Below are 12865 nucleotides of genomic sequence, written 5' to 3' on the forward strand. Positions count from 1 at the left end.
AGAGGTCTTCATTAAATTCATGCACGCTAGAAAGGTTTATCTCATTGTTTCTCCAGAAAATAATACTCTGTTTGATATTCCTTTAATAATAACTATTGGTGTGTGGGATGGCTAGGAAGAGATCACTTTCTGACACTGCTGTATTTCAAAAAGCTTGTCCTTTGCTACCAACAAAATGCATCAGCATCTTTTGAGAAAAGCCCAAAATAGAAGCAAATTGACCAAAAAATCAGCAATGTCTTAATACTCTTCAATAAAATTGAACTCTGACTCTTAGACACAACTGGGACTGTCTCAATCCAAACTTCCCAACATATGGATGTGGTGCTTGCTTGAGTCATAATCAGCAGCAGGTATCACTCTTAGATTAAAACTTCTGGAAATTAGGGAGAATGTGAAAAGGAAGACAATAATCTAGCTATTTTTTCACTACAATGGTAGCCATTTGATAAATTTTAGCGTCATCTAAGATATTAAATACACCTGTTCCTCTTATATCCAAAATATATATTAAACATATATATATTTAAGAAAATATATATTATAAAATAGCCTTGGGTATCTCTAAATCAACCAAACAACAAAACTGCATGCAATGGAAAAATTCTAAGAAGGGAGGAGGCACTACAACTGTGTCAAGTGACAAATGATGTAGTCCTTAAAGATGGAAAGTATTCTATAACTGTGCAGTTACATGCAAATCCAACAGTAAGAATGGCTCCCAAGAATTCATCTGGGAGTGCACATCTCACAAAATATGTTTGAACAACTCAGCCTAAGCACACCTAAACAATAAAGACCACAAATCATGCAAGGTACTTCTGTGCTATCCCAAGAAGAAAGACACGTTGAACACAAAGGAGAGAACCACACAAGTTGTTTCAGGTAGATAAAAGTTTTCCTGAAATTATGTTTTTTTTCAGTTACAATATGCAAAAACTTGTCTATTACAGCACAGAGTTTGCCCCTAATTTTCATTAATTTTTTATATTGATATGGATAGGTGAAATGCAGTAAGAGCAGGAACAAAGACATGTCTTGGTGGGGAGTTCTCTATGTACTACCTCTCAAATAATTTGACATGTTCTCATACGTAAATCTTTAAATTCTGCCTCAAAGCCCAGAACGTGAGGAAACAAGCTGTTTCAGTTCCTTGCTCTGAAATCATAATGCAGCAGTGGAGGCTGAAGGACAAAGATACCCCAATAGTTACCCATGAGGACAGGTGAGGTGCTTACCCTCTGTTTAAAAGCTCCTACACAGACAGGAGAAAATGCTTAATTCTGGATAGCATACACTGTGATTTTATGCTTCCACTGCAGACCACACAGCTCATTACTTTAATGTCACGTAAATTTTCCAAACTCTCATTTTCCAAGTGTTCTTTAAATCTCCCTTCATTCACCAAGAGCAAAAGGCCACCCTCAGGATGTGATATTTAACAATACACATTAGAAATCTGCACAGCTGGTTCCCAAGGGGACAGTCCCACCCCCTTTCATCCCTTCAGTCCTGCATTTCAGCCCCTTTTATGGCTTTGGCTCTTTGAAATGGTTTTAAGAAGAAAATTTTCAAAAGCCTATTTACTTTGAGGGAGGACAGAAGGAAGGGATACTTTTCTGCCCATTTAGCCTCCAAACCAGCTCAGTGCTGGTGTGATGAATGCAGAAAGGTGGGAGGCTGCAGCAGGAGGCTAGGAACACAGTCACAGATCCAAGTAAGATTAGCCACTACACCAGTGCACCAAAAGCATCAAACTACGGCTCTTGGTAGCATGACAGCCTCTGAATGAGAAATTTCACAGAAGAAACCTGAAAGATTAATGAGAAATAAAACCCACTGATTTTCCAACCATGTCATTAGTAGAACCCACTAATACTCTGGATAACATTTTGGAAAAAATGACCATATCAATTCGCTCAAAACCAAGGAAGACAAAGTCTGAAGTTCGTTCCACACATCCATCAAAGCTATTTTAACCTCAGATGGCTCTCTGTATCAAATTATCTGCTTTTCTTTTCTAAAGTTTTATTTATCTTACCATGATTGTTTCAATATTTAATTTCCACAGTAATTAATTTTTAACTGTAATACAACCCAGCCTGTTGCAGAGAGATTGCTCTAGGTGCAGCTGTTTTCCTGGCATGCTACACAGTGTGTTTGGCTATGACCAGTCTGGTGCCTGGACCTCTGCCTGCAAGGCACCGAGGTGCTGATGCTGCAGCCAATAACCCATTTCAAGAAAGGTATTTGTCCTCAGCCAGTGCTCTGAAATTTAGGGGAAGAACACACTTCTGCTTACACACTGGTGAGAGCCTTTTGTGGAGATGGACCCAGCTAAAGGCTTTTTCATGTAGGAGGAGCATTATGCTGTTACATAGCTTCACTGTTTTCCCTTAGCAGCACCCTGCTTTCAGTGTGGTACCCACCTTCACATAACCCCAAGGCTCCTCCTGTAGCCTTCTTCTGATGGCATATTGCCCCTATAATATGTGTTCTGCAAGCTTCACCTACTCCCAAATTTCCTCTTTCTTTCTTTCTTCCATATCTCCTGTTCCTTACACTCTCAGCAGCCTGTGTGACCCTGCATCAGAGCTTGTTTCCCCTTCTAATCTCAACATTTCTAATGTTCCCAACAGCTTCCATCCTTAAACTCTTTCCCTGGAGCTGTAGTTCAGCTTTCAGAAGGGAGTTTTGTTGATTTTCCCTCTGCCAATAGCAACATCCAATCTTCTGAGAACTAGCTCTCTTATTTCAATGGACTTCTTCAAATCTAGTGTTGCGGATCCCCTAGGTCAGTTCCTACTGTTTTTGTTAAACCCTCTCAAGGAACTGATATTCTTTTATGATTAATTTCTTACCGGCGGAGTCCTTCCTTCATGATCGTATCCACCTTAAAAACACCTAAATTCACAACTGTGTTATTTGTTGACGCTCGTTTTTTTTAGCAACAGAATGTTTATCTGCTTTAAATAATAAATATGACACTAAGCCTATGATGTTCATTTACAGGTCCTATCTCACTAACCTAAGTTGGAATACAGTTCCAAGACTGGCATTAGAGCTACCTTTCAGACACTTTACCTGACTCCCTTCATGATGGTTCCCAGAGTACAGGTATTAAACGAGACAGTTCAATGACTGTTTCTGCTTCTAAGTGGAAAAAAGCAGATTACAATCCCAAACTTTTTTTTCCCTGACAATATCTAAGAGAAAAACTTCTTGAGAACTGAAATGAGAATTTTCCAGCATTGGAGACTGTGGGAAAGGATTATTCTCAGTGAAGTTGCTTTAAATCCTGTGTCATTCTAAAAGCTCCTATTTCTATTCTTTGTTCTTATTTCTGTTTCAAAGTCCTTTGGATGTGCACTCCTTTGGGGTCAAGCACGTATCCCTTGAGAACTCTGGGGGTGGAAACACAAGAAAATTTCAGGAAATCTCTTACTTAGACTGTATTTATCATTGCTGAACTCAAGTATTTCTCCAGAGAGAAGAAAATAAAGTATTTTGGAAATATGTTCTTCTTCTGCCACTGTTTATGTTGCAGTCAAAAGCTTTTTATCCATGTCTACTAGAACAGTGACCAAGTAATATCTTCTCAAGCAAAGTGACACTTCAGAAAGGGTGCTTCTGGTCTGCAGCTGCCATTCTTTTACACAGCAGTAAATACACATCAGACTTCTCAGAAAACACAAGAATACCAAGCACAATTTTAATTTTTTTTTCTTCTGCTTTGTAATTTATTCATAACCAGGTTGTCTTCTCTTACTGTTTGGCTCCTTCTGACTGACTTTTGGAGAAATGCCATTATTAATTTCACTTGCTTGGATAAGGTTTGAACCAAGTTCTTGTCCACGCTACTATTTAGACCATACTGAAACTTCTCTTGAAAAGCACAAGAAACATTTTTAGACAAAGCCCTTTCAGTTCCAAATTGTCTTGGACGGAGGCCAGATACATACATTTTCTTCTGAGGCAGATCTTCAATGGATTACCCAGAGCTTGAGAGTCCTTCTTTTAAAGATTTATAAACTCTAATAAAATATTCAGTCACCTTAAGGTACTGTCAGCTATTCTCTGGTGCTTCTTTGAAGCAAATTAGGTGTTTAGGATTGCATATGCACAGTGTAACATCTCAAAAATAACATAATCTAAACAATAATAATATAAAAAGCCTGGGATAATCTATATTGTGGTGAAAGCATTGAAAGAGACACTTAAGAGCTCAAAGAAAGGTAAGATACTTTAAAGAACACAAGACCTATTATGCAGTTCATTCTAAAGGAAGGCCTGTTTATTCTTAGAGACACCATCCTACGTGTTCCCATTACACATTCATTCAGTTAACAACTACAAACAAACAAAAAAAGAGAAGTTATAGCTTAGAAGGGAGTGGAAGGAAGACCTGCAAAACTACAGATGAGTGAGCCTTCCCTCTGTCTTGGGAAGATCATGGAGCAGGTCTTCACAGAAGTAATGTTAAGGCATATGCAAGACATGAAGGTGATCCTAGCATGGCTTCATTGAAGGAAAACTGTGCTTGCCCACTCTGGTGGCTTTTATGATGGAACGACTGCAATGCTCTATATAGCCAGCATATGAGAAATGTCATTTACCTGGACTTGTCTAAAACCTTAAAGATTGTCCTGATCTCTCTAGACTGGAGTGACCTAGAATTGACAAATGGGCTATTCTGTGGATGGAGAATTGGCTGAATGGATGAAGCCAGAGAGTTGGGGACAATGGCTCTTTATCCAGTTGGAGGCAGGTAACGAGCGGTGTCTCTCAGGGCTCTATCCTGGGACAGGTGCTCCTCAGTATCTTCATCAGTGACACAGAGTGGGATTAAGTGCACTCTCAGCAGATTTGCAGATGACACCAAGCTGAGCAGTGCAGTTGGCACAACAGAAGAATGAGATGCCCTCCAGAGGGATCTGGACAAGCTTGAGAAGTGGGCCTGTATGAACCTCATCAAGTTGAACAAGTCCTAGTGCATCTGAGCCAGGGAAATCCCAGACTAAGAGAGGAATTCATTGACAGCAGCCCTGACAAGAAGGACTTTGGGATTCCCATGGATGAAAAGCTGGACATGAGCTGACAATATGCACGCACATCCCAGAAAGCCAACTATATCCTGGCTGCTTCAAAAGAGATCAAGGGAGATTATTCTCCCCCTCTACTTTGCCCTTGTGAGATACCACCAGGAGAACTGCGTTCAGATCTGGAGTCCTCAGTCCAAGAACATGGCCAGAGGGATGGAGCACCTCTCCTAAAAGGCTGAGGGAGTTGGGGTTGTTCAGCCTGGAGAAGAGAAAGCACTGATGAAACCTCATTGTGGTCTTACAGTAATTAAAGTGGTCTTATAAAAAAAGGAGAGAAGTGTTTACACAGGCATGCAGGGATAAGACAAGGGGAAGGGTTTTAAACTAGAAGAGGGGAGATTTAGACAAGATGTTAGCGAGAAATTCTTTACTCAGAGTGTAATGAGGCACTGGAACAGGTCTCCCGGAGTTGTGCAAGTGTTCCAGGCCAGGTTGGATGGGGCTTTGAGCGACCTTGTCTAGTGGAAGCAACCTACCCATGCCAGGGAGGTTGGACTTAGATGGAATTAGATGATCTGGATGAAATGGAAAGTCCCTTCCATTTCAATGCAAACCAGTCTACGATTCCATGATTCCCTGCTCAAATATCTACAAGAAAATATAATAAAAACAGGAATTTCCTTTGTTCCTGAATGCGTTAATTAATGGGTTTTCTAGTAATTCATTATTCATTTTTCAAACAAAAATGTCCCTCTTCTTTTTCCTTTCTCTGCCTTGCTTTCATTCTTCTCCTTATTCACACAACAGGAAGCTCTCATGAAACGGTTGCACAGATTTTTGGCATTTAGGTACCAAAATATAAAAAAACAACCCAAATATAAAGTGATTGCAGTTTATTTGTTCAGCTCACCTCCACTAATCGATTCTTTGATTTTCTGGGGCTTTTTGTACTCTCAATCAGTAATAGCACATACATGCCTAATACATGCAGCAAACTCCCATTTTTGGGAGGTGTGTTGCTAATCACCTCTCCACAGGTCTCCTTGGTCAGCACACACCCAGCAGGGTGGATGTCCTGCCACCAATGGCTTCAAGTTGATGCATACCATGCACATGAACCAAATCACAGAAAATATCCCAAAGGATTGTGGAGGGGAAGCAGGCCAGTTCAGCTTGAACTTGGCTTTCCACTGTAAACTTGACTCCGGTTACCACCCAAAATCTTCAAATATTCTCTGTGTTTCAAAGTTTCTTGTTAGTCCGTTTGGGAATATGCTCTACAGGTGACCAGAATTACCTATCAGATTCCAGAGAACATTGAAATGATCCCAAAAGAAGATGTTTAAAAAGCAGTGATTTTCTTGCCTTTTTCTCTTCCAAAGACAGCTTTAAAACACATTCTCACCATTAACAAATTTTTTTCAGAATGTTTTTTTTTTTCTGGACTAAGGGAGGAAAATTCAATCTTTCTGCCAGAAACGAGTGATGGTTTTTACCAGTGACTAAACACATCAGTTTGCTGAATGCAACTGCTGCATCAGCCTTTGCTAAGATGGACACAACTTCAGTGGCAAGAGAAAAGCTTAGGCAAACTCCACTACACTCCCTCTCAACCAAGCCCTATTACTCAGATATCTTTTAGAAAGAATTCTCACTTGATGGAGCATTTTGAAGAAAGATTAATACTTCTTCCTTCCTGCCTATTTAACTGAATCTAGAGCACAGGGTTCACTGTGCAGACTGGAAATTCTCAAGAGGGAGAACTGCTCAACCTTTGCCTACTAGCAACTATAAATCTCTGGACAAATGAGTCAATTAAATGTTTCAAGAGTTCAAAGCTATTTCAAGATAGAGTTGGCAACCAATTGTAACAGAAGTAGCAGGATCATCTTAAAGATCTTGAGAAGGACTTCTAGTGTTACCACTTGTCTGGTAAAAGAAATAAAAGTCTGTCATCAAAAGGAAATTTTTATGGACATTAGTTCTAGACATTTATCTATTCCTGTCATACTCAGACATTGGTTGATAACATGCATTCACATATCAAGTCTGACAGAACACCACAGCTAAGAAATTGTATTCTTCCCATTTTCTCTTGTGATACTGCACCAACTTTTAGAGACAACTTCAAGTAGAGCATGTCCAGCACAATTTAGAACAGCTGAGCTAATGTGTGTTTCCTGAAATGATGACACAATGGAACAGTTCCATTGTTTGAAGTCCGTTCAGAATAGACTGCTTCAAGCTCTGCCCCTTTTTGTATTATTCACATTCTTAAACAACCTTGTATGCAATGCTCAGGAACAGGAAGACATGTCACCTGCTCTTCCAAGACACTTCTAAGGTTCTCATTTCTAGATGAAATATCACAAAGGACAGTCTCTTGGAGTATTATTTTGATTGTGCTTAGACAACAACTTGGCAGGACACAACTGATGACTTTTTGGGAATAAACACATTCATAGGAAGCTGCAGGCTGCAATGGATTCTTGCTAACGTGTCTGTGTTTGGGGGAAAATACCAGAGCACTTAAGTCCAACATAAATGCTGCCCACTAGGCATTCATGAAGGGAAATTCAAATTTGAGCACCAAGATTCTTTCTGGAGTTGGAAATATAGAGGATTAATCTAACAGCTGAACTACTTTTTTTTCTCAAACTTTCTAAATCCACATGTGCACAGATAGCATGCAAGAACTTGTGACCTAAAGGCGAACATTTTGCAATGTGCTTGTTTAAGACAGCAGTGGGACATGATGATTTTAAAGGCCTTTTCCAACCTTAACAAGTCTATGACTCTGTGAATGCAGACTTTCAGGAAATTTATCACTGAACTTCTCTGGGGAGCACTTAAAACATTAATCAGTTTTAGGAAGACATGTTTGCATCCACCCTGTTCTAAACCAGATGCTGATTACCCAGAAATTAACTATCTGCTCTCTCATACAGCAGTATGTTAGATGGGAACATAGATGAATACAAATTCCAAGTAAAAATTGGAAGCTGTGAGAATGACTTTTACCCTAGTGAACTTTATGAAAAGGAAGTGCTGTATTTTCCAAGTATTTAAGATTCAAATTTTACCGGCAGTGGATGAAGTCGGGAACCGGATTATGCTGGCTGAAAGATGCTGCATCAAGGTTCATGCAAATCTCCACATTGTCTCCAGCCATGATTCGTACTGCAGCTTTATTTTCATCCTCAAATGTCTGCCTTTGCAAGGATGCACACAGAAGCAGCATGAAGTCATCTAGGAGAAAGTAGTGATTGCAAGGAAAAAATCAGTCATCAACAAAGGTGTAAGGAGAGTTGTAATATATTATAATGTAGTTACCAGACTGTTTTCCCACACATTAAACTTCCAAGACTGAGTGGTTTTCAATGCATTTAACTCTGAATAGAAATTTATTAATGTTTTTAGGTTTTTTTTACCTGTCATTGTCTATGACTTTTATGGAGAAATAAATGAGAAAAGGGGAAATATTCATATATTTTGATGTCAAGTGATAAAAAAAGAGATACAGGAAAGCAGATGCAAAAATTAGTAATTCTGTGAATTTTTCTACTGCATTCAAAGCTTAGTATTCAATTGCCAAAAAAATCTGTCATATTGCTACTGAAGTGTAAATAAAAGGCTGGCTGCAAATTCCACTGTACAGATGACTTAAGCAAAGGACATGTAAGCACTTCATAATGATGTGCTAAAATACTTACACACAAGAAAGACAGGGTTTGGTCTCACAATGAAGTCTGGAAAGTATAACCACTTTATGATGTTGGAGTTGAAGTTGGCATTGCCACTTCTCCATGGATAGTCTGTGTAGCAGAAGCATGCAAAAATTCAATCAGTACCTCATAACAATTACTTAATCCTGTTCTTCAGAAGACATACCAATTTTTCAGCATTTTTCTATAAAAGCAAGTAGCATTTTACATAAAGGGTGTCCTTACCTTTACAAGGAGCAGGTGGGATGCCAATGCAAAGGAAGTACTGGAATGTAATGATGCATGCTAGAAAACAGCAATATTTTGGCCAGATCTCTGCAATAGCTTTTCTCCTACGTCGATACAGTACAGCAATCAGCCAGAAGGCATGAATCATTGCATAAAAATCCATCCTTTGACCAATTACATTCACTGATAGAAGAAAACAGGTCTGGAAATGAAGTAAAGAAACATAAACAACTTTTACAACCCCGTGGCTAGTCAGTACAGCAATAATAAATTATTGTGGATCCTGACAGAATGCTTGGATGTGGCTGCATCTGACTGCAGGAACCCTTTGCAAACCAAGATGCTGCAACAGCAACTTCCACCACTCCACCCAAACACCCAATTTTTTGATACTCTTCTGTCTGTTTCCACTATTTGATATCTAAAGATACAGGAAGGAAACAGCCTTGTCACAATAGCTGGTATGTGAAATAATTAATTGTTGCAAAGAAAAAAATGTATTACACAGCCACATATTTTGATAGGATGTACAGATGTGGAAAAGAAGAGGAACTATCAAGATTGGTAACAACTAAAATGTATCCTGGTGTAGGAAATGGACAAGGCATTTAGGCCATACAGTTTCTATTGGTGATAGACAAATCCAGTCATTCCTGAAAGACAGCTTTAGTTTTCCATTAGGCTCTGCATCGCAGCATTTCTATTCTCTGGGTTCAGTGAAAGCAGTCCCTTCATTCAGTTCCATGAAACCTATTTTGAAACTTTGTGAAAACTTCATTTATTCAGTGCACTATGCTATTTTGGTTTTCTCTCCCCCCAGATTAGAATGATCCTAAAATTATTGCCCAAAGGAAATAACTTGCTGGGCTCCTTTAATTTTCATTCACTCTTAATCTTCAGATCGCTATGAACAGTTTACTCCATTGATCAAAGTGGTGGCAGTGTTTAACAGATAGGTCAAGAGCATCATTATGATTAAATTTAGGATGCATTACTCTGAGAGTTGCCTCCTTCAGACAGACATAGGAAATTGTGAAAAGTCACTATTTATGGAAAGATTTCTTTAAAGTACATTTCATGTGCAGATGAACAAATATAAAAGGTAAGGGAACTAAGAGATGACTAACGTGAATGATGACTAATAAGCCTCTAGATGTCAAACACAGCCCAAGCTACTATTCAAAAATAAAACATTCAAAAGGTTTGGAATGATAATCTAAAGAAAAGTAATACATATTTACCTCCAAACCAAACTTGTAGAAGAAGTAGTTTATGAAATACTTGACACAGTTTACAAGTCCATCGTCCAGATGTGCTCTTGTAATATCATGGAAAATGGTTTTAGTCACAGGTGCGGTGAGGTTATTTCGACATCTGTAGTATTCTTGGTGACGGTAGATTGTAACTTCAAAAGCCAGAATAGCCAGCATCAGTAAGTTATTCTATGGGAGACACAATCAGGAGAATATTAAATAAAAGTCAAAACCACAAGAAGCTATTAAATTTTCTGATAAGCATAAACATATTAATACTCCAATTGGTGTTATCACTGAGGACTTCTGCACCCCAGAATGCACTGGCACCTATTCCCAGATATTATGATTGAAAAAAATTAAGGTTCACGCCAGTTCTTCAATTTTGATGACTCATACAGATATCCAGAAGATTAATATAAAGACATTAATTAAAAAAATACTATAATAAAAACTAATTGTGGAAAGGAACGGAAGGAAAAAATCATTGAACCATCCACGTGCCCTCTCATATTTCATAGCTTCTCTTAAGGTATCATGTTTTGTTTTGCAGGAGAGAAGATAAAAACATACACAGAAGTCATCTGCAAAGGTTTAGCTGTCAAACTCTAACTTTCCAAAACAAGGATGTTGGGTAGAGCAAATTTAACCTGGGCAGTCATTCACATGAATAGTATATCTGTCCCAAAGCCAGACAGATTAGGATGCAGTCAAGGGTGGCTATGAATTGATTTTTTATTCATCTCAGGAGGGAGACCTGCCCAATGTTCAATAGAAGAGAGGTACTAACTAACTCCAAAAGCTGGTTAAAAAGACCAACTCAAAGAAAGTCCCTCAAGGAAGTCATAACTGAAGCAGAAGTGGCAAACTCTAGATCTCTGTTCTCTGAGAAATACTTGGGAAAAGAATCTCCTGAAACAGGTGCCACTGGGTTTTTCATATTTTCTGACAACCTTAAACTGTGTATATAGAATGTTGGAGATTCTTTAAATTAATAAGAAATGTGGCTTTCCCCAGGACTTGGCACATTTTCACTGTAAGTGAAGTTCTTTAATCAAGACAGGAATAGTAAGACATTGCTCACAAGCATCAACCAAAACCAAGAAGAAAAACAACAGAGATCCATTTACTAATGTTTGAATGAATGATTCTCTTAACTCATTATATTTTCTAAACTGTGGCTAAGGAATAAGCACTTAGAAAAATTAACTTTTAGCACACACTGTCATTCAGGGCAATTACTCCAATTAGACCCATCAGTCCTTTGGTACCTGAAAGCCATGCACCTCTTAATTACTTAGACTTCTTAATTATTACATTTCTTAAAGAGCTTTTAACAGATGGTAGAGTCCAAAAGTGATAGTTCTACATGAAAGAATAATTTAATTGGTACTGAATCCCTTCTGGAAATGTTCTGTGTAACAGATGTGGTTTTCTATTGCATCTTTCCCTCTGTACTTATCAACGGTTTGCATTCCATTTTTTTGTGTGGTAGATTATTTATTTCAAAGACAATGCTACTTTCATAAAAAATAAGAAAATATCTGAACACAGAAAACAAAGGAGTTACCCTTAAGTACACAAGAAGGGGATGAGACTTTCTCAATCCAACCCACTCTGCAGGATCAACTGGCCCACTGTAGAGCACGGAGGTTTTCAGTTCTTCTAAATTTACCTTAGTTTCATTCTCTCCAGGCTAAAAAGAAAATTCAACAGTTATAAAACATAACTTGCAGACTATTTGGGAAGGGTATGATAATCAACAATAATATATCAGGTGGACTGTTATTTTTGTACTTGATATGCTTCCTTTTGCTCTCCTTCACTGAAGAAGACAGCAGTCAAATCTTTTTAATATGCATTTGTACTCACCAGTGTACAGTTACTGGAAAAAGTCTTGGGATCAATAGATGTGAGCTGGTACAACATTTTGCAGACAATAATCACACATGTCCAAACAGTGCAGATACTTGATGCCAGTGGGCGAAATTGAGCATATGGCAAAGCAAGAGCCCAGGCAATTAAAAACACAAAGTTAAACAGAGACACCTGAAAACACAAAAACAGTACAGAAATTACATGGAGTAACAAAAGAACTGAGGAATTTCTGACCTTTTCCACAGAAGGTAAAAAAAAAGAATCACTCAAAAGAAAGGGACACGCAGAAACTTTGAGGAAAATACTGAAAAAAGAAAAAAATTACGATAACCCACAATAACACAGACACAAAGTAGTAAGTGAAGAAGGAAAAACTTTACAGTTGGTTTAGGAAGAAATCTACCACCTACATAATATTAATACTATTAGATCCACAAAACTCCATGTCTTCCTTATCAACAGATGTGAAATACAAAGGACTACATGCAGCTTATGCTGCTTTGGTACACGAGACAAAGAAGAGGTGGCACAGATCCATGTGTCTGTGCAACTGATCTTCATCCTCTTGACTTCTCCCCTCCAAAAAAAAAAAAATCTAAAAAAAAATGAGGAAAGGCATATTTTTTTGCTTTTAGTGAATCCTATCTTACTATCCTGTTCAGGAAATGGCTATGGTCACATAGACACAGAATGTGAGAACTCACATTGCCCACACCAGAAGCACAGCTAAAAGTGTTGC

At 38.4% G+C, this 12865-nt stretch overlaps 1 protein-coding gene across 1 annotated transcript in view; it reads right to left on the bottom strand.

Moving 5' to 3' along the window:
* The window catches only part of PIEZO2 (piezo type mechanosensitive ion channel component 2), a 287945-nt gene that overhangs the window by 55204 nt on the left and 219876 nt on the right, over positions 1-12865 (bottom strand). Inside the window, exons 20-25 of the mRNA XM_088061177.1 lie at positions 12121-12297; positions 11819-11944; positions 10237-10437; positions 8993-9197; positions 8756-8857; positions 8126-8291 (exon numbers count right to left, since the gene is read on the bottom strand). Of these exons, the coding sequence (XP_087917303.1) occupies positions 8126-8291; positions 8756-8857; positions 8993-9197; positions 10237-10437; positions 11819-11944; positions 12121-12297 (977 nt within the window). The remainder of the gene's footprint in view (positions 1-8125; positions 8292-8755; positions 8858-8992; positions 9198-10236; positions 10438-11818; positions 11945-12120; positions 12298-12865) is intronic.

Source organism: Pseudopodoces humilis, chromosome 1, assembly GCF_049639895.1.
Source record: "Pseudopodoces humilis isolate 2021_Gansu_Grassland_sample_001 chromosome 1, ASM4963989v1, whole genome shotgun sequence".
NCBI classification, from domain to species: Eukaryota; Metazoa; Chordata; class Aves; order Passeriformes; family Paridae; genus Pseudopodoces; species Pseudopodoces humilis.